General features: G+C 35.4%; 1 protein-coding gene across 4 annotated transcripts in view; it reads left to right on the top strand.

Annotated features, from left to right (window-relative positions):
• Window positions 1-27,396, top strand: part of PHKB (phosphorylase kinase regulatory subunit beta) — a 251,881-nt gene that overhangs the window by 139,153 nt on the left and 85,332 nt on the right. For all 4 annotated transcript variants that reach the window (XM_069082551.1, XM_069082552.1, XM_069082554.1 and 1 more), the window contains 5 exons: window positions 1,190-1,387; window positions 2,395-2,452; window positions 4,137-4,214; window positions 6,016-6,174; window positions 23,643-23,737. In XM_069082551.1, coding sequence (XP_068938652.1) covers window positions 1,190-1,387; window positions 2,395-2,452; window positions 4,137-4,214; window positions 6,016-6,174; window positions 23,643-23,737 — 588 coding nt within the window. The remainder of the gene's footprint in view (window positions 1-1,189; window positions 1,388-2,394; window positions 2,453-4,136; window positions 4,215-6,015; window positions 6,175-23,642; window positions 23,738-27,396) is intronic.

The following is a 27,396-nucleotide window of genomic DNA, read 5'->3' as shown; positions in this document are numbered from 1 at the left end:
GCTTACATGTTTTAGACACAATAACATAGTCAAAGACTAAATACAAAGACTAGAGTAATTGTGATTTCCATTAATAGAAGGAATATCCATACAAGCAAAATCACAGAGCCTCTGAGCATTGAAATAATAGATTTTTATCTAAATGGATATTTTATTATCCATTGTTAACTTATATTTATCTATGTACATATATGCATACAGATATATATATATATCACATGGATGTATTACACAGAATATCTCAAAAGACTTATTACAGATTCAAGCTGTTAAAGATTAAAATATTTTAACTATTAAACACTTAAACTATGCTAAGACTTTTGGGAAACCCTGTGTATACCAGAATTTGTATTTCTTTTGACAAAGGAAAGGGATTTCACCCCCTTTGTTTAATTCATCATTCATCTCACTTGGCTCATTGCTTAACCCTTGCTTCCTTCTCAAACACACTCATGTCAGCTAGTAATAACTGATTATACTGACTAATGTGAGTTTTCTCTAAGTTCTCTTTGTCATTAAGGCATATTTTTTTGGTGGCATAGCTACAGTTTCTTTTCCCTAACTGCTTGGCCTGTTCATCACTTCACTTACATTGCATTAGTTATTCTATATCCTCATAATTAATCTGATATTTTTTTCATAATTTGTCATCTTTGACAATCTAATCAGAGTGAGGTGAAACTTCAGAGTTGTTTTCATTTGTATTTCACTTCTATTTTGTGCATTCCCTTGTGGCTTTTGAGAGTTTGCAATTATTCTTTTCATAACTGCTTCATATCTTTTTTTCTCTATAGGAACTTTTTTTAAACTTACATATTTTTATCTTTTACATATTTTATCTATTTATCTCTTGAATATAAGATGGTTATTAAAGAGATTTACTGAGGAGACTTCCCACACACACAATCAAGAGCCTCTCTTCATTCTAGTAACACTGATTATTTCTATACAAAAGCTTTTTAACTTTATGTAATTGGAATCATCTAATGGTGTTTTATGATAGCTTCCAGCATTGTCTGGTTAATAATTCTCATTCCAGCCATAGTTCTTCATGGCACCTGTCTATTTTTCTCTCATTTTTATGATGACATTTAATTCCTATATTAGTGAGGCAAGATGTTCTTTGCTGAAGCATAGCATCACTCTAAGGATGTACTTGCTTTTTGTTTTTGCTTTTCTATTTCCTCAGAATACAGATGCTGCACTTCTCCCCTGCATTAGTTACCCTGCTTTTGCCCTTGATGATGATGTTCTGTACAGTCAGACACTTGACAAAATTGTTAGAAAATTAAAAGGAAAGTATGGATTCAAGCGTTTCTTGAGAGATGGATACAGAACTTCCCTGGAAGATCCAAACCGACGCTATTATAAGCCAGCTGAAATTAAGGTACTCTAATATGCTATGGAATTGATGTGCCCTACAGGCCCATACTTGACTTCTTATTCCTTTGGGAGAATTGGTCCTTTTTCCCCCTTTACTTTCTTTTCAGGGCTGCTATTACCCCCATAGAAATTTGTATTATAATAAATACCAGTTTGGAGTAGAACTTCCAATATTTTAAGAAATTGTAATCTTGCCAAAATTAGTGCTGTACCATATCTTCCTCTATGGTTAATTATACATCTCCCTTTTAAGTATAATGCCTTGAATATATTTAGTTTTGTATTTTTTTCCTTTAAGTAAAAAGCATATGTATGTGCATTTTCTCTGTTCCTTACCTAATAGGATTCAGACCTTTAAAACTCTATGATAGCTAATTCATATTTTCCCTACTGACCCTCACTATCCTAGTTCGGAAGACTGAATTTCCTGAAAAAAGAAGCAATATGGAGACTTGAGAGTGAGGGATGGTCAGGAGTTTGCTTTAGCAGCCTAGCAAGTGATTGAATACAGGATAGGGTCAGTTTTCTTTCTCCCCTCATCAGTGCAGATGGTACATTGAGAAAATGTTCGAGGAACATTTTATCTTCCTGATTTGTTTAGCAATAAAATTACCACTTTGGGGGGAAAATCAGTATGCATTGAGTTTTGCAGAAAAAGTAGACAAGTTGTTTATCATTTTATTTAATTTCACAGCTGGCTACAGTTTGACTGTACTAAAAGAAATCTTAGTGTATGCTTTTTTGATTTTTAATATTTATCTGTTAAATTTTTCCATTTATCTTTTAAACACCTTTTCACTATTTCAGTTTCAAATATTTATGGTGCCATTTTGATCTTTGAACTTATAAGTAATCTGATTTTAAAAATTGAATGTCTTTGCCAAAATTGGTCCAATTTCAGAATTGATTAATGACTAAATATGTATTCATGTGCATGACAAATAACATTTTACCATATACAACCATGTTGAAAGATTCCAGCAATTGAAACAGTGAATTATTCTTTTTTAGCTCTTTGATGGCATTGAATGTGAATTTCCCATTTTTTTCCTTTACATGATGATTGATGGTAAGTGATTATTTTTAATATTTAGCATATATAATTTTATCTGTAAGAAAAGACCTTTTGACCCTAACAAAATTGTGCTAACCATAAGACATCTTATATTCAATAGCATAATACTTTTTAATCTTACTGTTATTGATAGATTTTGTTTTTATATCACCTTTACTTCAAAATATATCCCTTCAGTTCCTCTATCCACTGAATCATGACTTAAAGATAAAAAATGTAAAGGTTGGGAAGGAAAAGCAGTTTAGCCAAATCTACCATGTCTGACAATATATGCAATATTCCACACCTGTGGTGCCCCATACCCTCAAAGATTGGAGAAAGAAGCATTTTCTCAACTATTATGGAGGGCCACATTTAGTCTTTGATGTTTTAAAAAAAATTTTTATTGATTATTTTTTAACCTATCACTTGCTAATGAGCTCCACCCAGTAGAAGCCTATCTTGGAATGAAGAGTTAATCAAGGTACAGTTGAGTGAAACCAATTGATGCATAACCAGATCTGACAACACATTTGTCATTCCACATCTGTAACTCACTTTATCTCTACCCAGTGGAACTATTGGTAATGATGAAGACTTGATTTTCCTTGTACCTGTTGAGGTTTAAGACTATATGATAATTATGCTATAATATTATTTATACAGAGTGGACAACTTCTTGACAATGGGAATTGTGCTAATTATAATCCTATATTATTGTTAATCTTTGCCAAAATCATAGTCTCCTAGATCTTGATCTGGAAGAAATCGTAAGAGTTCATTTAATATGGCCCTTTTATTTTGTAGTTGAAGAAATTGAAGTCCAGGAAATTAAGGATTTTGGTCAAGATCAATAACTTAGTTTCAGCCTAAAAGATATGTTACAAAATATAGAGAAAACAGTTATCTGGGCACTCAAATAACCCATATGTTGCATATACAATTGCTTACCAAGAAATATAAGGATAATCCCTTTTGACACATTTTAATTTTAACAGCATAATAAATACAGCCAATCAATTAAAAAGAGACACAAATCTTTACATAGGCATGTTTCTAAATTTGAACCCAGATTCTCTGATTCTAGAACTGGTACACTTTCCAATGTACCACACTGCCTTTCTTCACCAGTGCCTTATCATGACATGGAGGATCAACTTTGCTTTTAGAGGACTGTACTAATAAAGCAAAAATTCTGTCAGGTTCTCCCAATATGGAAAAGCCTTCAGTATGCTATCCCTGATGGACTACAATGATACATATCTTCTTCAGATCCACACAGCTAAGTTTGGATAAGCTGATCAGCAACTTGAATATTTTTCTAAAATGCTTTTTTTCTTTCAATCTCAGCAACTCTTGACAGTTATCTAGTAAAGCAGGGAGAGGTTATGATCTGATCAGTGGAAGAAGTGTCCATAACAGCAAAATTCTGTATTCCTTGAAATGCATATAATATTTAAGTTCCATAATATAAGTGCAGTAAAATTTCAAAGCATTAAAATTCATTTTTTAAATCTTAAAAGTTCAGGTGGCCTCCTGAAATAAATATCTTTTTTTTAATAAGTATTTATAATTTCAAGCTATAATTGACTTTACATAGAATTTTACTCTTTGGGGAAAAATAATAACTCAGTCACTAATTGTATCAAATTGGTCTGATATTTATTTAAGTGTAATATTATGTATTTCTATCCTTTAGGAGTTTTTAGAGGAAATCCTACACAAGTAAAGGAATACCAGGATCTTCTAACTCCAGTCCTTCATCAGACAACAGAAGGTACGGCCATATTTCCTCCTTGAGATCTTATCCTCATCAAAATTTCATTGAAATGCTTTTAAAGGATGTTAATAATGTGAGGTATATTCTGACTTGAACATGGCTGGTGAAGCAATTTGAAGTGAAAAAAAAATTCATACTCACGAATTCCTTTTGATATTTCATTTTTTGTACCATTCCATTTTCCCTGAGAAGAATCAAGTTCAATCTTAGCAGTTAGAATTAGTCTCAACAACAGAATTATCAAGTCATAATCCTGAAAGTCTGAGAATATTTATGTTATTTTGGGGGGCTTATTTTATATTCACTAGTATCTTCACCAAATAAGTTGTGACTTTAATGTAGTATTTAGCCAAAACTTTACCCATCTAAATTAGTGTAGGCCCACTTAAAAGAATCTCCTTGGGCAAACCATATGCTTATTCTCACAATGCTACTTTTCTTCCAAGCACTTAGAGCTTACACTGGAGAATTGTGAGAGAATATTATTTTGTATATATTTTACAGTGGCCTGTATTTACTCTTCGACGTTTGGTTTTATTTTTTTCTACTGCCAAAAATCTCCTATTGGGTGATTCCACTATGTGTTTGTTTTTTTTTTTTCAAAAACAAGGTATTATTGGAAAGCAGTGGGGTTGATTTTCTTGTGTGCCTCCCCTCTACCCCCTTAAATTACAACAAGATATTTGGACTCCCTTAAAAAGTATCAATGTGATTTTTAACAAAGTGATATGTTCAGCCTTCATATTCAAAATTATCAATTATCCAACATGATGATTTTATTTATTGTATTATATAAATAATATTAGTGGTTTCTTGAATCAGGTTTAGAATTTCAGGGAAAGTTCATTGGTTTTGTTTATTAAATGTCCACATTTATTAACTTTCCCCATACATTATCGACATATCTGAGATGTCTTTGTTGATGACATAGATTTTAATATAAAGGCATGGGATTTCAGAGAGATCTTGAAGTACATACAATCTTAGAATAATTAAATTCTTGATATATGTTTGTAACACCTTTATAATTTTCTATATCTATGATGATTGTTTTTTTTTTTCATGTAATAGAAGTCCCTCACTTAAATACTTTAAAGGCACTTTAGAAAAAAGACTTTTTAAAAATCTTTTTTTGGAGGAGGGAAGGCAGGGCAACTGGGATCAAGTGACTTGTCCAAGGTCACACAGCTAGTAAGTGTTTAAGTGTTTGAGGCCATATTTCAACTCAGGCCCTCCTGACTCCTGTGCCACCTAGGTGCTCCTGAAAAAAGACTTTTTAAAGTTCTAGTCTATTTAGTCTCAAGAGAAGTTTTTTTTTCTCTTGCATGATACTGAGTGGTAGATAATAGGATTAAAGTTTAAATGGGAATTTCTTTTCTGAGAAATGGTTCAGTTATAATTCTTCATTTAAGATGGGAGAAGCTCTCACTTATGAAGGTTCTCTGGACTAATCCTATTTAAAATAGTATGTTCCTTCCCTCTAGGTATAATTGTTATTCTGTGGGTAGTTGTTAAAATTAAAAAATGTTAAAAGAGATTATCCTCATATTGCTTGCTAAAGAACTGTATGTGTAGCATATGTGTTATTTGAGTACTCAGATACTTTTTTCTCTATATTTTGTAATGTATTTTTTTAGACTGAAGCCAGATTGTGGACACTCATTCAGTTTAGCAAGTTTTGACTATCACATGTACTACCTTTTAACCCTCCCCTTCTAAAACCATTTTCACTTTATAAAGATTGAATGGCAAAAAAGGAAACTAATTTTATTTGACTATTTATTTTTAAACTCTGCAGGGTATCCTGTTGTCCCAAAGTATTATTATGTGCCAGCTGACTTTGTGGAATCTGAGAAGAAAAATCCTGGTAGTCAGAAGAGATTTCCTAGCAACTGTGGGCGTGATGGAAAATTATTCCTTTGGGGACAAGCCCTTTATGTCATTGCAAAACTTCTAGGTAAGTAGAAGAGGTAAAGAAAGATACATTCAATTTCTCTTTATTGTCTAAAATTTGCATATGGCATATTCTTATCAACATTTTTCTTATATACTGTTTATAACTTCCTACTAAATACTCTCTCCTCTTTGAGTTTTCATGACTCTAATCTCTCTTGGTTTTCTTCCTGACTATTCTTTCTCAGCTGGATCTGCATCCAGGTAAACCCTTAACTATATGTGTTCCCCCCACTTCCACCCCCCAAAGCACTGTCTGTCCTGAGCTTTTCTCTTTTCTCTTTACATTATCCTACTAGTAATCTCAGTAGCTCCAATGGTGTCAGTTATCTCTATGTAGATGACTTCCAGATCTATCTCTGCAGCTTGTTTCCTAAGTTCTAGTCACACATTTGACATTTCTAATGAAGTATCTTTTCAGCATATCAAACTAAATATGTTTGAAACAGAACTCATTATCTTTTCCCTTGAATGCTCTGCTTTTCTGAATTTCCCTTTTTGTTGTTGTTGAGGGTACCAGTATCCTCCCAGTCTCCCAAATTGGCAACTTCAGCCTTCTCACTTGACCTTTCACTTTTACTCAACCTCCATATTCAGTCTTTGCCAAATCTTTTTTTTTTTTCCCTCTCTTCATGACATCTTATATGTTACTTTGTTTACTTAGGTTTTACAGCTTAAGTTCAGCATTTTTGAAAGGCCTTTAGTGATACCAGATAGCATCTTTTAAGAGTTTAATGTTTTCTAGGGAGTCATGAATTTCTGATTTAACATACCCATTTTTATTATTTGTGCCTTTAGTTAATCACATACCGAAAGGAATTGAATGATGAACAGTTAGCTACTTTGATGTATTTACTATAGCAATCCTCTTGGTAGGTAAAAGTCTAATGGATCTATCATTGCTTGGAATTGTATGAAGAATCATTGTGCAGAGTGTCTTAAGAATCTAATAAACTGATCAGAATGCTTGGGACATATGTGAATGAAGGATAGTGTGGAGAACAGAAAAAAAAAGTTATGTTGAATTTCCATCTTTCTGTATTACAGCTTGTTGAAAAATCACAATAGTTGTTAGTGCTTTTATCAAAAGGGCTATCATTTTTGTAGATGAAATGCCTTTGTAAAAGATGACAAATGATGAGAAAAGCTAATTGGAAGCATTGTAGATGAATAGTCCAACTGTTTACCCTGTGAAATACCATTGTTGTCTCTGTTCTCTCCAACATTAAGGTATAAGTGCTAGATTTGTTTGTACTCTAAGAGTATTAATCTTCAGTTCCTTCTTTACATTCCATTAGGGAAATATATTTCAAAGCCCAGGTTTTCAGTTTCAACATTACATAAATGTGTGGAAAATAATATTTAAGGGAGGACTAACACAAACCCACTAATGCAGAGCTAATTGAGTTAATGCTTTACATTCTGCCCTTTCCTGGCTGTAATTTTTAGGGGTTGATGTATTTACATAATGCTAATTAAAGAACATGTAGAAAAATTCTCCATGGTTATTCTTCCAGGAAGAGGACAGGCTGCACACAAAAGACCTAATATTATTGATACTATTTTTTCTATTTATTTAGTGCAGTAGCAAAGCCAACAAAACATTTTGTACATCAAACGATGTACTTGAAAAAAATGCTAACCTGAAAAATGTAATTGTAATCAGTTTGCAACTGTCATCTCAGTGACATTAGCACACTAAAGCTTTATTTCTTGAGAGTCTGACAATTTGGTGTTTGAAGTTGGTTTGAAATTTAGTTTTATAGTATTTAATAGTGTCAACAAGATAAAGGTGAGTAGCATTTAACACTGCTGGCCATTTTACAACCATCTATTTGTATACTACTTAGTCTACCCAGAAAGAAGTAAGAGCAAAAGTACTTTTACATAGGAATTCAGTGCTGAGAGCTGGAAATCAGGGCTTAGGATTTACATTCTAAATATCTTGGTCCTCACTTTCCTGCATTAAACTCGATTTAAGGATAGAAAAATAAGTAACTTGCCATCTAGCAAGATAAGGATTTCCTACCATTCTGGTTTCTGAAAAAAACTGAGTGGCACTTTTTGAAAACTGAATAGAGTCTATCCTTGTATAACCAAACTCAGTTTCTTCATCTATCCACCACCCTCATTATTCAGATGAGGAAACTGAGTCACAAAGAGGGGAAATCACTTGCTCCAGCTAAAAACTGGCAAAGAAGCCAAGTATTCTATTTCCCATGCCTTTTTCACTATGTGTTACTGTGTCCAAATTTTTTTTAATCTCTTACTGGACTATTTTCTGTTAATGAGTATTGCCAGATTTAATTAGAATGTCTTAGACAAGAGAGATAATATTCATAATGAGACCCATACTTAAAGCCGTCAGCCTGGTAAAATTAGTTACAACTTTCATTGCCCTATATGGCAGTTGGGAATCCAGACTTGCCTCATACTATGATGTTATAGCATCTTCCTTACAGGATTGTTGTAGGGATCAAATAGGATGGAATAGAATACTTTGTAATTTTAAAGAGCTGTATCTTAGATATCATTACCACCACCCCTATCACCCATCCTCCATCATCATCTTCATCATTATCATTATTGTTATCATGTGACATCAGAATAGGATCTTAGTGGAAGTAATTCATACTTTTCACTGGTTGGCTCTCCAGTTAGTTTAAATTAAGAAATTTTGCCACAAAGTACACCACCTAGTCTCCTCCTTCACTAAGAAACTTGAGATCATCTGACATGAGCACCCTCAGTTCCCCTCCTCCATTTCTCAGGTGTTTTTCATTGTCATTATTTGCCACTTCCCTCTAGTCACAGAAATGTCTACTCCTTACTTAGGCTCATCTCTCTACCTGCGCTTTTCTTTTCCAGCACACACACAGTGTCTCTTGTCTCTCTGTCTGTCTCTGTCTCCTCTCTCCCACTCTTTCCCTTCCCTCCCTGCCCCTCTCTCCCTCCCCTCCTTCCCTCTCCTCTGTGTACTTTCTTTTTAAAATTCTTAAATTAAATTTTATTCAATTTTTTCGATATTTAATCATAAGCCCTTTTTTTCCTTCTACTTCCCTTCCCATCCACCTTGGGAATAGGCAGAAGAAAAACCAAAACCCTTGCAATAAAAGTTAAACAAAACACATTCTCACATGTCTATGTTCAGAAATGCGTGTGTCACTCTGTATATATAATCCATTATTTTTGTGTCAGGTGGTAGGCAGCATTCTAAATCATTGATTCTTTAGGATCATGCTTGATCATTGGATTGTTCAGTTCTTAAGTCTCTTAAAATTGTTCATTTCTAGAACACTGTTGTAATATAAGCTGTAGTATAACTTGTTCACTTTACACTGCGTTAGTATTAAAATGATATTCAAGTGATACCAGCTCCTTTCACCCTTTACTCATTTGTATAGACTTCTACTTTTGTTTCCTAGTTATGTGGGATTTAAAGTATCTCCCTCCCATGCCTGTCCTTTTCTTCCCTATTATCTCCTCTCCATACCCCCTTTAAGGTCATCAAAACAACCAAAATAACTTATATACTCAACCTCTCTTTTGACTCCCTATATGACCTGTGCTGATATTATGTTTCTTAAATGATGCTTGTATCAACTCCCCCATCCCACATCCTCCATTAAAATGCAAACATATCATCCCTATAAAGTCTTTCCTGGTTATTTACTTGTTTTTTTTTGTTTTTGTTGTTTAGTTGTTTAAATCTTATCCAACTCTTTGGGGCTTCTCTTTTTGGGGGGAAGGGCTCCTTGGCAGAGATACTGGAGTAGTTTGCCATTTCCTTCTCCAGCTCATTTTAGAGATGAGGAAACTGAGGTAAACAGGTTTAAGGGACTTGCCCAGGGTCACATAGCTAGTGTCTGAGGCTAGATTTGAACTCATGAAAATAGGACTGATTCCTTATTACGAGCTCAGTGCTCTCTCTGCCCACTATATCACCTAGTTGGCCTACTTGTATTTACCTTTTTGTTTTTCTACTTATTCCTATGTTTGTATTTCAAAGTTTCTACTAAACTCTGATCTGTATATCAGAAATTCTTGGAAGTCGTCTATTAATTGTACATTTTCCTCTTAGGGTTATACTCAGTTTTGCTGGGTAAGTTATTCTTAGTTGTAAGACCTCTTTTTTCCCTTTTACATTCTGTTCTCTCTTCTTCCTTGTATTATTCTGACTGTGGTTACTTGATAATGTAAACTTTTTCTATGATCTGGAAGTTTTGTATTTTGACTATGATATTCTGAGGAGTTTTCATTTGGAAGTTTCTTTCAGAAGGTGACTGATAGATTCTTTCTATTTTCACTTTATCTTCTTATTCTGTGAGATCTGGGCATTTTCTCTGGCTTTCTCCCATGCCTGGAACATTCTCCTTTGCTCCAACTACTGACCACCCTAGCTTCTTATAATTCCTAGCTTAAATCCCACCTTCTACAGGAAACTTTCCCTAACCCCTCTTAATTCTAGTGCCTTCCCTCTGTTAATTATCTCCTATTTATCATATATATCTTGCTTTGTGTCTAGTTGTTTACATGTTGTCTCCCCCATCAGAATGTGAGCTTCTTAACTATCTTTTGCCTCTTTTTGTATGTCCAGTGCTTAGCAGGGTGCCTGGCACATAGTATGTACTTAATACATGTTTATTGATTGATTAATTGATAATTTAATGAAATATAGCATGCAGGGGTGGAGTCAAGATGGTGGAGTAGAAATAGGACTTCCACTGGGCTCCACTTCCACTTCCCCCAATTCATGTAAAAGGGGACTCTGAATAAACTTTAGAGCTACAAAACCCACAAAATGACACAGAGAAGCTAACCTCCTGCTGAGGACAGCCCAGCAGGCCAGCAGGAATCGTCCAGCACAGCGTTCTGGGAGCCAAGGCCAGCTTCTTCCCCCCTTCTGCCCCACCCCCTTGAGCCAGAAGTTGTAGCCCCAGGGCGGGCCTGACCAACCACTGGCTAGAGGGACTTCAGATCACCAGCAGCTGTGGTGATTTCCAGAATTATCAACACATAGATGCTAAGGACAAAGTGAGAGGTCAATGCAGTGTGGACTTTGGGATCCATTAGTTGGGAGTGCGGTCTGCCTTTGCTACCAGGGTGAGAAGCCACTGAGGCACTGCAGCCATGCAACCCCTTCCACATGGCAGCTTCAGCTCCTGGCCTGCAGAGTGTAGGAGGACCAAGCAACCAGTCTGAGGGGTAATCGCTCCTGCTTTAACCTGCTTGGATCTAGATTGCAGTCTAGGGTGGAGGTCCTGGGGTGTGCAACCAGCTTGCCAGAGCATGTGGAGGCTTCAGAGAGGGCACCCAACTGATACCTTCAGCAGCTGAGAAAACCCCAGCATTTGGGACGAAGCTCCCCTGTCTGGTGGCAGAGTCCTATTGTGGCAAAAAGCCCAGGGGTCAAGTTATTGAGTGGCGACATGAGCAGGCAAAGGAAGCAAAATAAACAGAGCAACCAAACTTTACACTCCTATTTTGGAGACAAAAAGGATCAAAGCATGGAATAGGAGGAAGACAGTGAAGTCAGAACTCTGGCACCAAAGGCTTAAAAAAAAATACGAGCTGCTTACAGGCCATAGAGAACCTTAAGAAGCAAATAAGAGAAGTGGAGGAAAAATTGGGAAGAGAAATGAGAATGATGCAAGAAAATTATGAAATGAGAGTCAACAGCCTGACTGAGGAAAATAATACCTTAAAAAATATACTAACTCAAATGGCAAAAGAGACTCAAAAAGGCAATGAGGAGAAGAATGCCTTAAAAAGCCAAATTTGGCAGATGGAAAAATAATCTCAAAAGCTAACTGAGGAGAATCATTTCTTCAGAATTATATTGTAGCAAATGTAAGCTAGTGACTTTATGAGAAGTCAAGATGCTGTTAATCAGATCCAAACAAATGAAAGAATAGAAGGCAATGTGAAATATCTCATTGGGAAAACCACCTGGAAAATAGATCCAGGAGAGATAATTTAAAAATTATTAGACTACCTAAAAGCCATGATCAAAGAAAGAACCTAGAAATCATCTTCCAAGAAATTCTCAAGGAAAACTGCTTTGATGTTTTAGAACCAGAGTGCAAAATAGAGATTGAAAGAATCCACCAATAATCTCCTGAAAAAGATCCCCAAAATAAAACTCCTAGGAATATTATAGCTAGGTTCCAAAATTCCCAGATCAAGGAGAAAATATTACAAGCAGCCAGGAAGAAACAATTTGAATATGGTGGAAACACAATCAGGATAACACAGGATCTGGCAGCTTCTACACTAAGGGATCAAAGGGCTTGGAATATGATATTCCGGAGGTCAAAGGAGCTGGGATTAAAACCAAGAATCACCTACCCAGCAAAACTGAGTACCATGTTTCAGGGGAAAATATAGTCATTCAATGGACTTTCAAGTATTCTTGATGAAAAAACCAGAGTTGAATAGAAAATTTGACATTCAGATACAAGAAGCAAGAGAAGCATGAGAAGGTAAACAGGGAAAAGAAATCATAAGGAACTTTTCAATGTTGAACTATTTATATTCCTACGTGGAAAAATGATAATTGTAACTGATGAAACTTTTCTCAGTATGAAAAGAGTTGAAGGGAATAGAAATATATATATATATATATATATATATATATATATATGTGTGTGTGTGTGTGTGTGTGTGTGTATAGGAGGGTATATGGACGTATGAATACATATGTGAATGTGTGTATGTATTTTTACAGGTATACATAGATAGAGGTCACAAGACCAATTTAATAGGAAGGGATGATACTTAAAAGGTGAAATTAAGAGGTGAGAGACGAATATAATGGGAGGAGATGGGGAGAGACAGACTGGGATAAACTATCTCATATAGAAGAGGCAAGGGAAAATGGTTACAATGGAGGGGAAGAATAGGAAGGCAAAAGGGAATGGGTCAACCTTATTCTCAATGAATTTGGCTCATGGAGGGAATGACATACACACTAAATAGGGTATCTCACCCTACAAGAGAGTAGCGGGGAAGGGGATGAGAGAGGGGATGATGGAAGGGAGGGCATGCTTGGGGGGAGGGAAGTTGGAAGCACCCACTTTTGAAAAGTGACCGGACCAAACTAGAGAATAGAACAAGTGGGGGGTGGGATAGGAAGGAGGGAAATATAGTCAGTCTTTTACAATATATCTACTATGGTAATGTTTTGCATAGCTACATATGTACAACCTATAGTGAATTGCTTATCTTCCCAGTAAGGGTGGGTGACAAGGGAGCAAGGGAATGAATCTGGAATTCAAAGTTTTAAAATCAAATGTTTGAAAAAATATATATATGTATGTATTACATACATATACTATTATTAATATTATTTTACATGTAATTTGGAAGTAAGATATACAGACACTGGGCCATAGAGATCCACCATGCCCTACTGGAAAAGTCGAAGGGGGTATGGGAGAAGATATGGGAGAGAGCAGATTGGAGGAGAGGATATCCTGTGGGACCACTATTTGGGGGCGGTGGGTAGGGGGAAAAACAGGGAGAAAATTTGTAACTCAAAATCTGGTGGAAATGAATGATGTAAACCAGAAGTTAATAAAACATTTGAAAAATAAATAAATAAAAACCAAAAAAAGAAATATAGTATGCAATTTCTATTTTTTGGGGGGGAGTTATGGTTTTCAGGTAGTCTAATGATTAAATTCTTAAATTCTCTTTCCATATTCTGTTTCCTAGGTCACTTGTGTTTTTGTTGTTGATGATTGGGTTGGGTCACGGCTGAGTATGTGATCAGTTTTGGATACCACTGTCCTGCTAGTCCTGCTCTGAACTGTAGGGAAGATCACCTCTGGGAGTTGGTGCTCTGCAGTCCTTGTTCAGAGTTTTTTCTGGGTGCTGAGTGTGAATTCCTGGCTCCTTGCCTAGTACCTGAAGCTGAGAGATTAGCTCCCAGGTGTCCACTATATTTCTCACCTTACTTGTATCTCTGAGCATTAACTAAATCGGTGCTTCCCCACTGAGCTGTTGACCTGGGCTGAGGGATGTGTCTTCAGTCTACTCTGGACTGGTCTTCCTCAGAGCTCTGGGGGTCCCTGGAGGTAACCCATTGCTGTTGCCTTGGCCCAGAAAAACTCCATCATCAACTCTGGGGTCCTCACACTTCAGCCCTACTATGGAACTCTAGGCACAGAGTTGGTGACCCTGGCCCATGCCTGCTACGCTGTAGCTGCTTTGGTCACTTGCTTGCAGGTCACATTTGTGATCTTGTGATGGAAAGATGACCAACTGTAGTTTCTCCTTCAATTTCCCTTCCACTACTTAATTTGGCATTCTCCTTTGATCTCTGTTAGAGTAATCGACAGAGGAATCAGGCTGTGCTACTTCATCCTACTCCACCATCTTTGCTGCCTCCTCATGAATTTTCAACCTGCCTCTGTTAAGTAGAGCTTTCTTTCTTTTTTTTTTTTTTAAAGCAATCGAGGTTAATTAACTTGCTCAAGGTTACACGGCCAGGTGTTTCTGGGTGTGGTGCTAAGTATCTGAGCCTGCATTTGATCTCCAGGTCATCCCGACATTGGGGCCGTTGCTCTTACTCGCTGACCCACCTGGCCGCCCCTAAAGTAGAGCTTTCTTAACTTCAAACATGCTCAAGACTTCCCAATTTGAGAAAGGTGTTTGACACTTTTCCTCAGCAAACTTCTCTCTCATCTAACTCATCTCACTTCTCTACTGTTAAACACACGCACACACACACACACACACACCACATATATTTTAATTGATTTTATTTTTCATGTCATCAAAAGCACCAGGCAGCTGGTGGATCAGTGGATAGAGAGCTCTGAGCCTGGAGTCAGGAAGACCCGAGTTTGAACTCAGACACTTTCTAGCTATGTGATCCTGGGCAAGCCACTAGCCTCTGTTTGTCTTAGTTTTCCAGTTATAAAATGGGAACCTACCGTGTAGGGTTGTTGTGAGGATCAAATGAAATACTTGTAAAAAATTCTTAACACAGTGCCTAGAATGTAGTAGATGCTATATGAATGCTTATTCCTTTCTTGCTTTTGCCCCCATCATTTCCCCCAGCATCCTTTGCCATCTGCTTGCCCCCCAGAAGGCCATCCTATTTAACAAATAGTATTTTTTTAAATACAAGAAAAAGAAAAGGCAAAAATCAACATAATTGATCAATACATCCAAAAAGTCTGAAAATTCATGTAACATGCAACACCTGTGAGCTTCCCACATCTGCAAAAGTGTGGAATGGGAATGATCTCTTTCTCTTTTTAAGACACATTTGTTCTTCATAATTTTGTGACATTCACTTATGTGATTTTTGTTATTTACATTGTTATTGTATATATCGTTTTATTGGTTCTGCATCAATTCATGTAGCTATTTTCATGCTTCTTTGTAGATATCACATTAATTATTTCTTATGGCAAAGTAATATCCCCTTACATTTATGTACTACAATTTCTCTGGGTCAGCCAGTATGGATATTTTAATCACTTTCTTTGCATAAACTCCAAATTGTTCTCTAAAATTGCTGTACCAATTCACAGCTCCACCAAGAATGCATCAGCCTGCCTATCTTCCCACAACCCCTCCAATAATAACTATGCCTATCTTTTATCATCTTTGCCAATTCACTTAATATGAAGTGAAACCTCAGAGTGGTTTTTATATGCCTTTCCCTTATTATTAGTTATTGGAACATTCATGTGGTGTTAATAGTTTGCAATTATCCTTGTGAAAACTTTCTGTTCACATTTTTTGATCACTTATCTATTGAGGATGTTCTTGCACATGTAAACAATGACTTCCTAATTGCCAAATACAAAGACTTTCTTCAGTCTTACTCTCCTTGACCTCCTTTTGAATATTGGTTGGCTACCCATGCCTTCTGTGTATTCTTCCCAACATGAACTTTGAACACCCCAACCTCTTTTGTTTCTCTTTCTCCTTAATTGCTCTTTCTCTTTCACTGACTCTTCATCCTCTTCCTCACTTTCATCCTCTCCTCTCTCTATCTTCCCATTGGCAGTCTCATTCACTGGAAGCTTTACCACATCACCTCTATACAACTTATTCCCCAAACCTCTATCGTCAGTCCTCTCTTTATAACTCAAAACACTTATATTTAACTGCTTCTTTGACATCTCTCCCTGGATGACCCACTGGTACTCAAAACTCATGTCTAAAATCAAACCTGTTATCTCTCTCTCTAAACCTGCTTCTTTTTTATTTCGCTATTTATGTCAGTGCACTATCATCCTTTCTTTCACCCATGTCGACAGTAAACAAATATTTGTTAAGTGTTTCCTGTACAACAGGCATTTCTGAATGCTATTGCTGAACTCAATCTCTGATTTTTCCTTCTCTTTCCCATCTTATGTCTTGTGTTACCAACTCAACATTCTCGGATACCTTCTGAATCCATCCTCTTCTCTTCCAACTGTCATCACCCTCTTTTAGAGCCTTGCTACCACCTGTACATATAATGCTACATCTTTAAACTCAGTCAATATGCAGCTCACAGGGATCCTTGTGTACAGATAAGTGGCCACCATTTCTATTTGAGTTTGACATAACTGGCCTGCCCAATAAAGTTCAAATATCTTTGCCTCGTTTTCAAGGCTTCCACAACTTTAACCTTTCTTCCAAGTCTTATTTTATATCATTTCTTCTAGTACACTTTATTATTCTCCAAGTTAACTGGACTACTTTTTGTTCCTGAAATGCCTTTTTTTTTTACATGGGTGTCTGCTTACATTTTTTTTTTTTTGTAGCTGGAATATCCTGTCTTCACTTGGTGATTTCCTACCTAGAACCAAAAGTTGAACTTCAGTGCTGCTTCCTTTGTTATCTTCTATGATGTCCATGCTTTATAAGGATTTTTGCCTTCAGGCATCACACAACACTTCATTTTGAACTTCTCTATACTTGTCATATGATCTTTTGTTTTATAATTTCTGTGTTTTATCTCTTTTCTCCACTGTGTAAGTTCCATGAGGTTTGAGGATTATGTTTTAGCTAATATTATATATTCCTCAGTACTTACCATAGTGATTGATGGATAAGACAATGTGTCTATTGGGAAAACTAAGCAGAATCTAATTCAGGATTTTAGAAAATGATACAAATCGCCATTTCTGGTATGAAGCTCCAGCTAAATAATATAATTAGAAAAAACTACTAGTTATTTGAATTTTTTTTCTTTATAGGACATTGGACTTTTAGAGCACTCTCTGTCATAAAGTAGGAAAATAATTTAAGAAAATCCTGATGTAAAAATATAATTGAAAAGCAAAGTCATTCATAAACAATAATTCTTTTAAAATAACCTCATAAAATTCCCATTAGTAATAATTTTGGAAGTTATTTAAGCTAATATTTAGAAAGTGTTATATTGCCATATGTGAATAACCTACAAAAATCAACATTCATATGAAAATTTATAAAAACATTTCATATTTCCATGGTGCTTGAAAGTTTGCAAGGTGCGTTCCTCATGGCCCAGGAAGGCAGGTCCACAGCATTTTGTCTCCTAACTTTGCCTAAATCTTCCTACCTGTGCCTTTGCCCTGGCTATCTCCTATTTCTGGAGTGTGCTTCCTCCTCCTCTATACTTTATAGTATCCTTTCATTTCCTTCAAAGCAGAGCTCAAGTGACAGCAGAGAAAAGGCTTTCCATGATTTTCTTATACCTTAGTTTTCTCCTGATTGAAATTACTTTGTGCTTTTCATATAATTTTATTTACTTGTGTATATGTCATATTCATGCCTTTCCCTAGCAGAATGTTGGTTCTTTGATGGTAAGGGCTGTTTTGTTCATGTATTTTGAGTACCAATGCCTTTTACATGGTAAGAATTTAGTAAACATTCATTGAACTGCACTTTTCATTGAACAAGTTTGGAGAAGGTAAATGACTTGGTGCTTATGGTCACACAACTAGTTAAGGGCTGACACAAGAAAACTGTAACTTAACTCTCCAAACTCCCAGTAACATATTCCCTTCATTTGACCTAGTGCCTTTTAAAATTTATCAACTTTAAAAGAATTTATAGCACAAAATATAGTTTGGAGCGAAGAAAGCAAATTCTCTTGATTAGATTTTTTGGAAGTTGCTAAGTAAGGTCATATTCATTGAAATAAGGCTGATAATTTATCTAGTGAATATTCTACTCAAGCCTCAGTTAATAAAAGCCGTGATTAACCTTAATTTTGCCTTCTTTAAACTTTAGGAGGAGAAGGTAAATATTAAGAAATAAGATGGAATAGTATTTAGTCACAAACTTCCTCCTATATTCTGTGATCGGTGCATGTCCAACACTTTCTTCTAGCCTTCCATGGCTAGAGTTCTGAGAGAGAGAATTTATGTTCAGAACTTTGACCCTGAACACTGCATAATCCTTATTCATTGAAGAATAAATTATGCTCATTATGCTTTGTAAAGGCAGGAGTGTAGATTTTGAAACCTTTTATTCATTAAGGTCAAAAAACAGTGGGCTTTCTAAAATTAGCTAATTAACCTCTCAGTACAACCCAAGCAACTTTCTAAAATTACAGGTTACAGACAGATTACCCTGTCTATATTGTTGGAGTGAGGTTCTACACTGGTAGTACTACCACATCACCAGTGAAACTGTAGATCTAGATTCTGCCTTTCCACAAACAAACTAAAAATATCAAGACACTTCAATCAATCAATAACCATTTGTAAGTGCCTACTATGTACCAGGAAGTGTTCTAAGCACTGGACTAATTATCTGTTACATAGATTTAGTAGGGTTTTAAGTTTCCCTTATTTCGTGACAGCTGGAGATACACATATACCTACATACATATACACAAACCTACATATATTCTGATGATTTACTTTTTCTTTGATATACAGTAAAAGTTAAAAAACAGAATTTTTGGAGAAAACAGATTGTAGCTGTGTGAATTTTGTAGTCAACTTAGCATTAACCAGAAAGTTTCTGCCTTTTACAAAACTACATTGCTGTCTTTGTACAATATAATGAGCAGATTTTACACTTGACCTCAAGATCAAGTGACCATGTATTAATTGAGTGCCTATTTTGTGCCTAGCACTGTGCTAAACTCTGGAGATACCAAAAACAAAAAGGCAAAAATAATATTTTCTCTTAAGGAGCTTACAATCTAAGATGGGGAGACAACATGCAAATAAGTATGAGCAAACACAATACGTTCAGGATGAAATAAAAATAATCTCAAGGGAAGGCACTAAGATTAAAAGGACTAGTAAAGGCTTCTTGCAGAGGGTGGGACTTTATTTGAGAGTTAAAAGAAGCTGGGGAAGCCAGGAGGCAGAGTAGGCGAGAGATCATTCCAGGCATGGGAAACAGTCGGTGAAAAGGCCCAGACTCAGGAAGGGGAGTGTCATATTTGAAGCAAGCTTTGTTCTGGATATCAGATCAGTTCTCACTGTCCAGGACTTGAGGTGTGGAAAATACAGGGAAAATGTTTGATGTTTGTCCACTGATAATTAAATACAACCAAGAAATTATTTTGTTCATGGTCATGCAGTTTATCTTTATTGGAGGAATGACTTAAACCCCTCTATCCATTCTACCAGACTGCATCTAGGTACTTGATACATATGTCTTTTGTGTAGGGACTTAATAATTACTTCTTTCATGTTATAGTTATTAATGTTTTCTGTCCTATACTAGATTGCAAGTTCCATTAGGGAGAACTCCTCCGGTTTTAACACATTAACTCTACACACAGTAGGTACTACACAAATGTTGCATTACAGTAAGCGAATGAAAATGCTTTTAAAAGTTAAAAATACAAATATAAGCAACAAGCACCCACTTTATTAGTTATTTCTGTTTCAACTCTTTCTGAGTCATTTGTTCAGACCTTAGTACATATTTTCTTATAAAAACAATGGTCTAAATGGTAGTTAAGCTCCCCTTTAGCCTATAAAAACCCACTGACTCTGTGGCATAGCCTAAAATAGCTGAGACACTTCACTTTTCATGTGATTCATTTGCTAGTACTGCAGTACAGAATAGTTATCTTATTTTCCTCTCCCTTTAATCCTTGAACATTTCTGTTACATCACGTGGGGGCTTATTCTTCTGTTAGTTGATTTTTCATAATTTTTCTGTTTTTAATTTTGGACAGCACATGTATTATTCCATACCTTTTTTATGTCCAAGGAGAATGTTTACCATATAGGAGTGTGTAGTTTATTTAGCTTGTCCAGGAGACCCTTAATATCAAACTGCACTGAGTGTTGGCAAGACTGCCCAGGTCTAGAACAAAAGTTTTTGGGTGCTAGAAACAATTATCCAGAATATTCTTAGATGTATTCAGGAGTGCCTAAGAAACAGAGATCTTTGATTTATATTGGTTTGTTGACTTCGAATGAAATTCATTTTGACTGTTTCTTATTAGAGCATGTGGTTTCATCACTGATTAATTAAATAAAAAATGAATATGAGAAAGAAAAGGGCATATTGCTAGACTCTTGCTTCTTAGAGATTAATTAGTTGTATTTCAGAAATCCTAAACCAAAAGATATTGATTTCTAAGCAGTTTCATTATCTGTTTTGTGAGAACAGAGTGATTGCAAGTGATTTAAGTAGATGCTGAACACATAACTTGGAATGTTTTTTCATTTAGTTTACTGTATAAATGACTGGCCTTCTTACTACTAAGAAGTGTTAGTTAAACCTCTACCTCAACCAGAATCATTTAGTAAAACAAAACAAAAACCCCTACTTATTTCTTTAAAGAACTGCAACACCACAAATAATGAATGATTATTTCTCAGCATACTAAAGATTGGAGGAAGCATGGTATGGCGAAAAGAGCAGTGGACTTGGAGTCATGTGACTTGGATCTCCAGCTTATTGCCTATGTGGTCATAAGCAAGTCATTTCTTCTCTCTAGGACTCAGTTTCTTCATCTGTAAAATGAAAGAGGTGAAATACATGATCTCTAAGGTCTTTTCCTGCTCTAAATATGATTCTGTGGGAAGGAGGTACAAATTAAAATAAGACTTTCCTCAAGGTGCTTGTAAAAACTGTCCCTCTTCTCTGAAACATATTATATTGAGGGAAAACTACATTTATATATAGAAAAAAATGTAAGATAAACACCAAGTATTTTTAACTATTCTCTCTATATCATATATGCCTAGTTATTTATATGTTGTCATCTGTATTAAAATGTATGCTCCTTGATGACAGAAATACTGTTTCTCCCCTTTATTTGTCTAGTGCTTAAGCATAATATCTAACATAGTAAGAGCTTAATAAATTCTTGACTGATTTTTTTTTTCCAAAGAAAAGAAAATTCTATGATCACTTAAATAGAGAAACTTGACTACATTCTAATCTTGTTTGCTTTGACTTTCCTCCTGTGGGTGAATTTTTTCAGGCCCCCCCTCCTCTTTTTTAACTGAACATTAGTTCCACCCAAGAAACTTCTTAAGAGTGTCCTAAAAACTGGTAATGATTAGGTGCCTTTAATTTTGCCAACAGGACAAAGGTATATTGTATGAAGATTTACATAGCCTCACATAATTTTATAAGCACTTTTGTCTAGCTCTTCCTTCCTTTGATTACCTGTTATAGTTGTCAGCTTCTTTTTTATTATTGTATATTCACAGTACAAGTTATGCAAATTGTTTGATTGCTATATTCAAATGAATTCATGGAGTATGTATTATCCTGGAATAATTTGGAACATACCGATTGATTTTTTTGTTCAGTATTACAGTGGTTCAAGTAGCATATTAAATGAAAAATCCTATTTCTATTGCTACAATATTTCAGATAAACTGAAAATGTACAGCTATGCATGTGTTGTTTTTAATTATGTATGGATATAATTTTTTGGTCTAATTCTGAATTGAAAAAACTGTTCTCATTGTGACTGATGAATCCATTTAGCATGACTTTGTCGAAGCTGAGCAAGTACCACACAGGTATAATTCTAAGTGCAGCAACTAAAATGTGCTTGTAGTTTGAAATTTCCACACTGTCCTTTTTAAACAGTTAAATTGGTCTTTCAGTGCAAATAGCCTCATTTTTCTTCATGTCTATTGATTAGTACTTTTTAAGAAGTGTATATATTGCTATTTTAAAACTACCTTTGCAAACTATAAACACTAGCAACTCTTGCTCCCAGGGAGCTAACATTCAACATTCTGAAAAACTTTTAAGCCCCATTATTGTTAGAATTTTAGAGGCTTTCTTTGTGCTTTGTGCTTATCTTTAGTAGCAACTAAAAATAATATTAAACTTCATCCTTGTTTCTGAAAGAAGTAAGTTCAGCATTGCAAAATCCCAAGAAGTTGAAGTGTTGTAAATACCTGCAAATCACTACCAGATTTCATTTCATGACATCTTTGCCCCTCTGCAACTCCCTGTAATTGAGGTTACATGCCCTGGAAAAAAAATGAGAAAATCAAATGCATTGATTTTTTTCTTAAGAAAAGATAGGGTTTTCAGTACTTTTAAGGATTTTATGATGAAAATGCAATTTTAAAATATTCTTCAGTTCAGCAATTTGGCAAGTTAATATTATGCTCTGTAACTTCAGTTCTGTAATTATATTAAGTATGACTCCCACTCAGGTAGCTTCAAATGTCTTTATGATTGAACTGTTTATTACGATGGAAAGATAAGTCACAGGTTTTTATTTCCTTTTTTCTTTCCTGATCTGTTAGTTTAGATGACCAATGATTGCTTCCATTTTATTGATTAAAATATCCAGTCCCTCTACTGCCAGATTAGAGAGCTGATTGCTTGTTGAAGGAACAGAGAGGTAGTGTGCTACTGTCTAAAGAGCCCTGGGTTCAAATTCTGCCTCTGACATTACCTTTGTTACCTTGGGTACCACCCTGGGCCTCATTTGTCCTCATATTAAAATGAAGGGGTTAGAGTAAAAGACCTCTGAGCTCCAGGTTTATGGGATAGACAGAGGGACTAGACCTATGATTTTGTTATTACAGAGAACTCTCTGGTGAGGAAACTTCTGTTAATGTCTGTTCATACCTTTTCTGCAACTTCTAGGCTTAGAAATGTTAAGGGACTTAACTAAGATATTAAGTGACTAGGCCAGTCCATTTCGATACCTGTCAGAAGAAGGATTTTGACCCAAGGTCTTCCTTGCTTCAAGGTCAGCTCTCTCTCTACGAGATGTTATGTGCAGTGCTATGAAAACCTACCCACAGAACTTGTGCTAATATACACAAATAATCCTAGTCAGCCGGTTTGTGCCTTAAATATTTATATCATGACTGAGTCATCTCACATTTTGCTTTTCAAACCTTGGGTCAAGCCTAGGAAGAGAGGGGGAAAGAGTATTGTTGTTGTTAGGATATATGATAAAAGCTGCACTTTTCCTATAGATAATAAAAAATCAGATGTGTATAGTACATGATTATGCCATTGGAATTTTAGACTCAGCTTGATACAGTCATTTCTTTTCTTCCTTTTCAGCTGATGACCTAATAAGTCCCAAAGACATTGACCCAATCCAGAGGTACGTCCCTCTACAGGACCAGCGGAATGTTAGCATGAGATTTTCTAATCAGGTAATGACATATTTTATTACATCATTTTGACATAAGGTCAAGTAATACTGTGAAAGGTTATTTTCAGTAAAGTCCCATAAGGTCATTTGAAAGATTTTTTTTGTCTTACATGATAAAAACCATTGTTATCTTCTTGAGAAAAAAATGTTCTTTCTCTTCTTTATTAAAGTTAAGTTCTTCCTGGATCAATGAACTTTTACTAAGTCAACATTGGATTTTCTGACTACTCAGTTCACAATGGAGGAGTATCTAATAATGTACAGGCATCTCAGAGAATACACAAAAAACCTTTCATGGAGAGATAAAGCTGTTTTATATTCCATGCTCAGTGTTACCTTATGGAAGGCTATGAGTCTTTGTTCCTTTTCCTTTCAAAAATATTTTTCTATAAAAATTCAGAATAATAGTCAGACGCTTTGTTACTAGTAACAGGTGATGTGATTTTTAAAAAATATGTTTAAAATTTAGTTTTTGTGGATTCAGACTGTTGGTTCAACAAAATAAGCATTTGTGGGATAAGATTGATGTTGATTTGGCCAAACCCTGAAGTAGCAAATGGTATTAGTAATGAGTACATTTAAAATGAAAACTTTATGGTTTGTGGAAACTTTATGAAGAAAGAGAAGGAATGAACCTGAATATGTGACTGGGATTCAAAGCAGTTGAACTAAAGTGGAAAAACACACCACTTTTAGAAGAAATATGCATATTAAATTGAATTGTTCCATGTATTTTGCAATATGTGTGTATATATATGCATATATATGTATGTATACACAAAGCACCATTAAACACACATTTCTTTATGATATTAATTCCATTGTTCATTTGGCAAACATTAATTGAGTGTCTACAATGTGCAAGGAATAAGTTTTGTTCCAGTCTGTTCTGTTGGCTTATTTTTTTTTATCTTGGCTACATAATTTAAGGTGGTAAAATACATAATATTTAGGGTGTTTGTAAAAAGATTTTATTTTTCCATGAACCTGAAAATCCACATGTTACCATGTAACAATAACTTCCCACTGATCTTGAAGAATATGAGAAGTATCTCATGATTAAGTAGAAGAGAACAAGAGATTTTCTACAGGAAAAGGACAATGTACTGATTTTCAAAATTAACAAAAAAAAGACAAAATTTGAAATCATCTCATTTAAATTGTAGCTTATGAGCATTTAGAAGGGAATTCAGTAACCAAGAACAGCTAACATAGCTTTATCAAGATTGTGTTATGCCAAACTAAACTTGTTCTAACCTCACTTTTCTTTTTTAATGAACAGAACAGCAAGATAGATCAGTGGATTATTGTATGCATAAAATACTTAGAGTTCAGCAAAGTATTTATGAAATATTTTATGCAATTCTTGTGGACAAGATGGAAGGATGCATGTTAAATAATAGAGTATTTCAAGGAATTTGGGACCAGTTGAATAATCAGTCACAAAGACTAGTTGTTAATGAGTTGTTGTCTGCTAAAAAGAAAGGCTTTAATGGAATCCCCTATACATCTGTCTTTGATCCACAGAATCTTGAGGTCAGAAAGATCTCAGAAATATACCTATTAAAGTCCAACCCATGCCTAAAATATCTAGTCCAACATGTACCTAAACCACAATTTTTTCTACAATATACCCAACTAGTGGTCATCAAGCCTTTGGAAGACCACTGGTTAGGGGGAACTCACTAAATCCATAGAAAGTCTACTCCATGTTTGATTACCTCTTATTCCATGAAGGTTTTCCTCTTATCAAGTCTGTATCTATTCATTCATTGTTTCCTCCTAGTGTTCTTTGTTTTGCCTCCTGAGGCCAAACAGAAAATGTCTATTCTTTCACATGATAGACCTTCAAATATCCCAAGACAATGATCTTGGGATATGGCCCCTAAGTCCTCTCTTCTGTAGGCTACATATCCCTTGTTCCTTCAACTTATATCCTTATCGCAGGAATTTGAAACCCTTTGTCAACCTTGTTTTCATCTGAACATTTTTCACTGTTCTTCCCACAATACCATACCTAGAATTGAATTAAGTACTTTAGAAGAAGTCCAACAAGAATAGAAAAGAGTAAGATTATCTCTTTCCTAGTCTTGGAAATCACGACTCTTTTAATATATCCTAAGATTGGGGTGGCTAGGTGGCACAGTGAATAGAGCACCAGCCCCAGAGTCAGGAGGACCTGAGTTCAAATCCGGCCTCAGACACTTATCACTTTCTAGCTGTGTGACCTTGGGCAAGTCACTTAACCCCAATTGCCCTACCTTCCCTACTCCAAAAATATATATTTTATATATTATATGTATATATATCCTAAGATTACTGTTGCCATATTGGCCACTGTGAGTTTGCAGTCTACCAAAACTACCCTAAAGTCCTAAAGTGTGTGTGTGTGTGTGTGTGTGTGTGTGTGTATTTATTAAAGAAACAACTACCTAGATTTGACTCCTTCATCTAATACTTTTTGAGTTAATTTTTGGAACCCAACTATAAGATTTTGCATTTTTCCCTATTTAATTTCACCTTTGGATTAACAGAGTAAAGTAGGGGATCTTTTCAATTTATCTCTTAGAGATGTGATATAGTAAAAATGGAAAGAGTGCTGGTTTTAGAGTAAGAGGACTTAGGTTAAATTTCTGCCTCTATCACTTAGTACCTTTGCTAACCTCTCTGGACTTCAGAGCATCCTCAGCTGGAAGGTCAAGAGGATGTATAGGTCAAGATTTGAGCTAGATGATCTCTGAGGTCCCTTCTAGCTCTAAATCTGTGATGTCATGATCTGACTTTGAGCCTAAGGAATATTTAGGCCAGAAAGCATCATATGTTAGATAAGGGATCCCTAACTTTTTATGAGGAGAAATAACTTTTTATTTGCTTGAAGTCTTGGATGTGAAGTTTGGATGAACAGTAGCACTGGTGTTAGGATAAGGGAGGATAATATTGTAAAATACCAGCATATTTGAAACCAGTATTCCGCCAGCCCTACAACAGTTTGCTCGCATTTAAGGCAGTAAGGTAAAGAGATATTAAAGCAATGAGATGCCAAGAACCAATATATCACGTTGCCCATGACTTATTTACATTTAAACTGTTAAGAATTGGGAAATGGATATTACTCTACCTACAACTCACTACATAAAAATCCATTTTAATTTTTTCTCTATAGGAATACTGCTTTCCCCTCCCTACCCCTACAATTTGTATTGCAAGGCAAAAGGAAAGTCTGATTTACTTTACAGAGAATCACACTGTATATACTGAAATGAGTTTAGTTGCTAGAATGAATTTATTTCTTTCAATTCAGCAAGCATTTATTGAGTACATACCATGTGCAAAGTATTGTACTATGTGCTGGGAGAGAAATTTAGACATAGTCCTTGTCATCATGGAATTTGGAGTTTAGTAGGGAAATACACCATATAATAACAGCAAAATAGTGCATGGTAAAGTCATAAAAGGGATACAAGCCAAATGCTATGTGATGAATACTTGCATTCTTGTAATCCATGAATCAATATTTTCCAAGTGCTATATTTTATGCCCAACACTATGTTAGGGCAAAATTTGGTGTTATAATAACCTTATATTCTTCCCTGTGTGCTTGTGCTCTCTCTGCCTCTCTCTCTCTCTCTCTCTCTCTCTCTCTCTCTCTCTCTCTCTCTC

This window comes from Petaurus breviceps, unplaced genomic scaffold, assembly GCF_028583685.1.
Source record: "Petaurus breviceps papuanus isolate PSGF00001 unplaced genomic scaffold, PetGlider_PUasm1.0 171, whole genome shotgun sequence".
NCBI lineage: Eukaryota > Metazoa > Chordata > Mammalia > Diprotodontia > Petauridae > Petaurus > Petaurus breviceps.
This window is presented reverse-complemented; position numbering and strand designations above follow the sequence as displayed.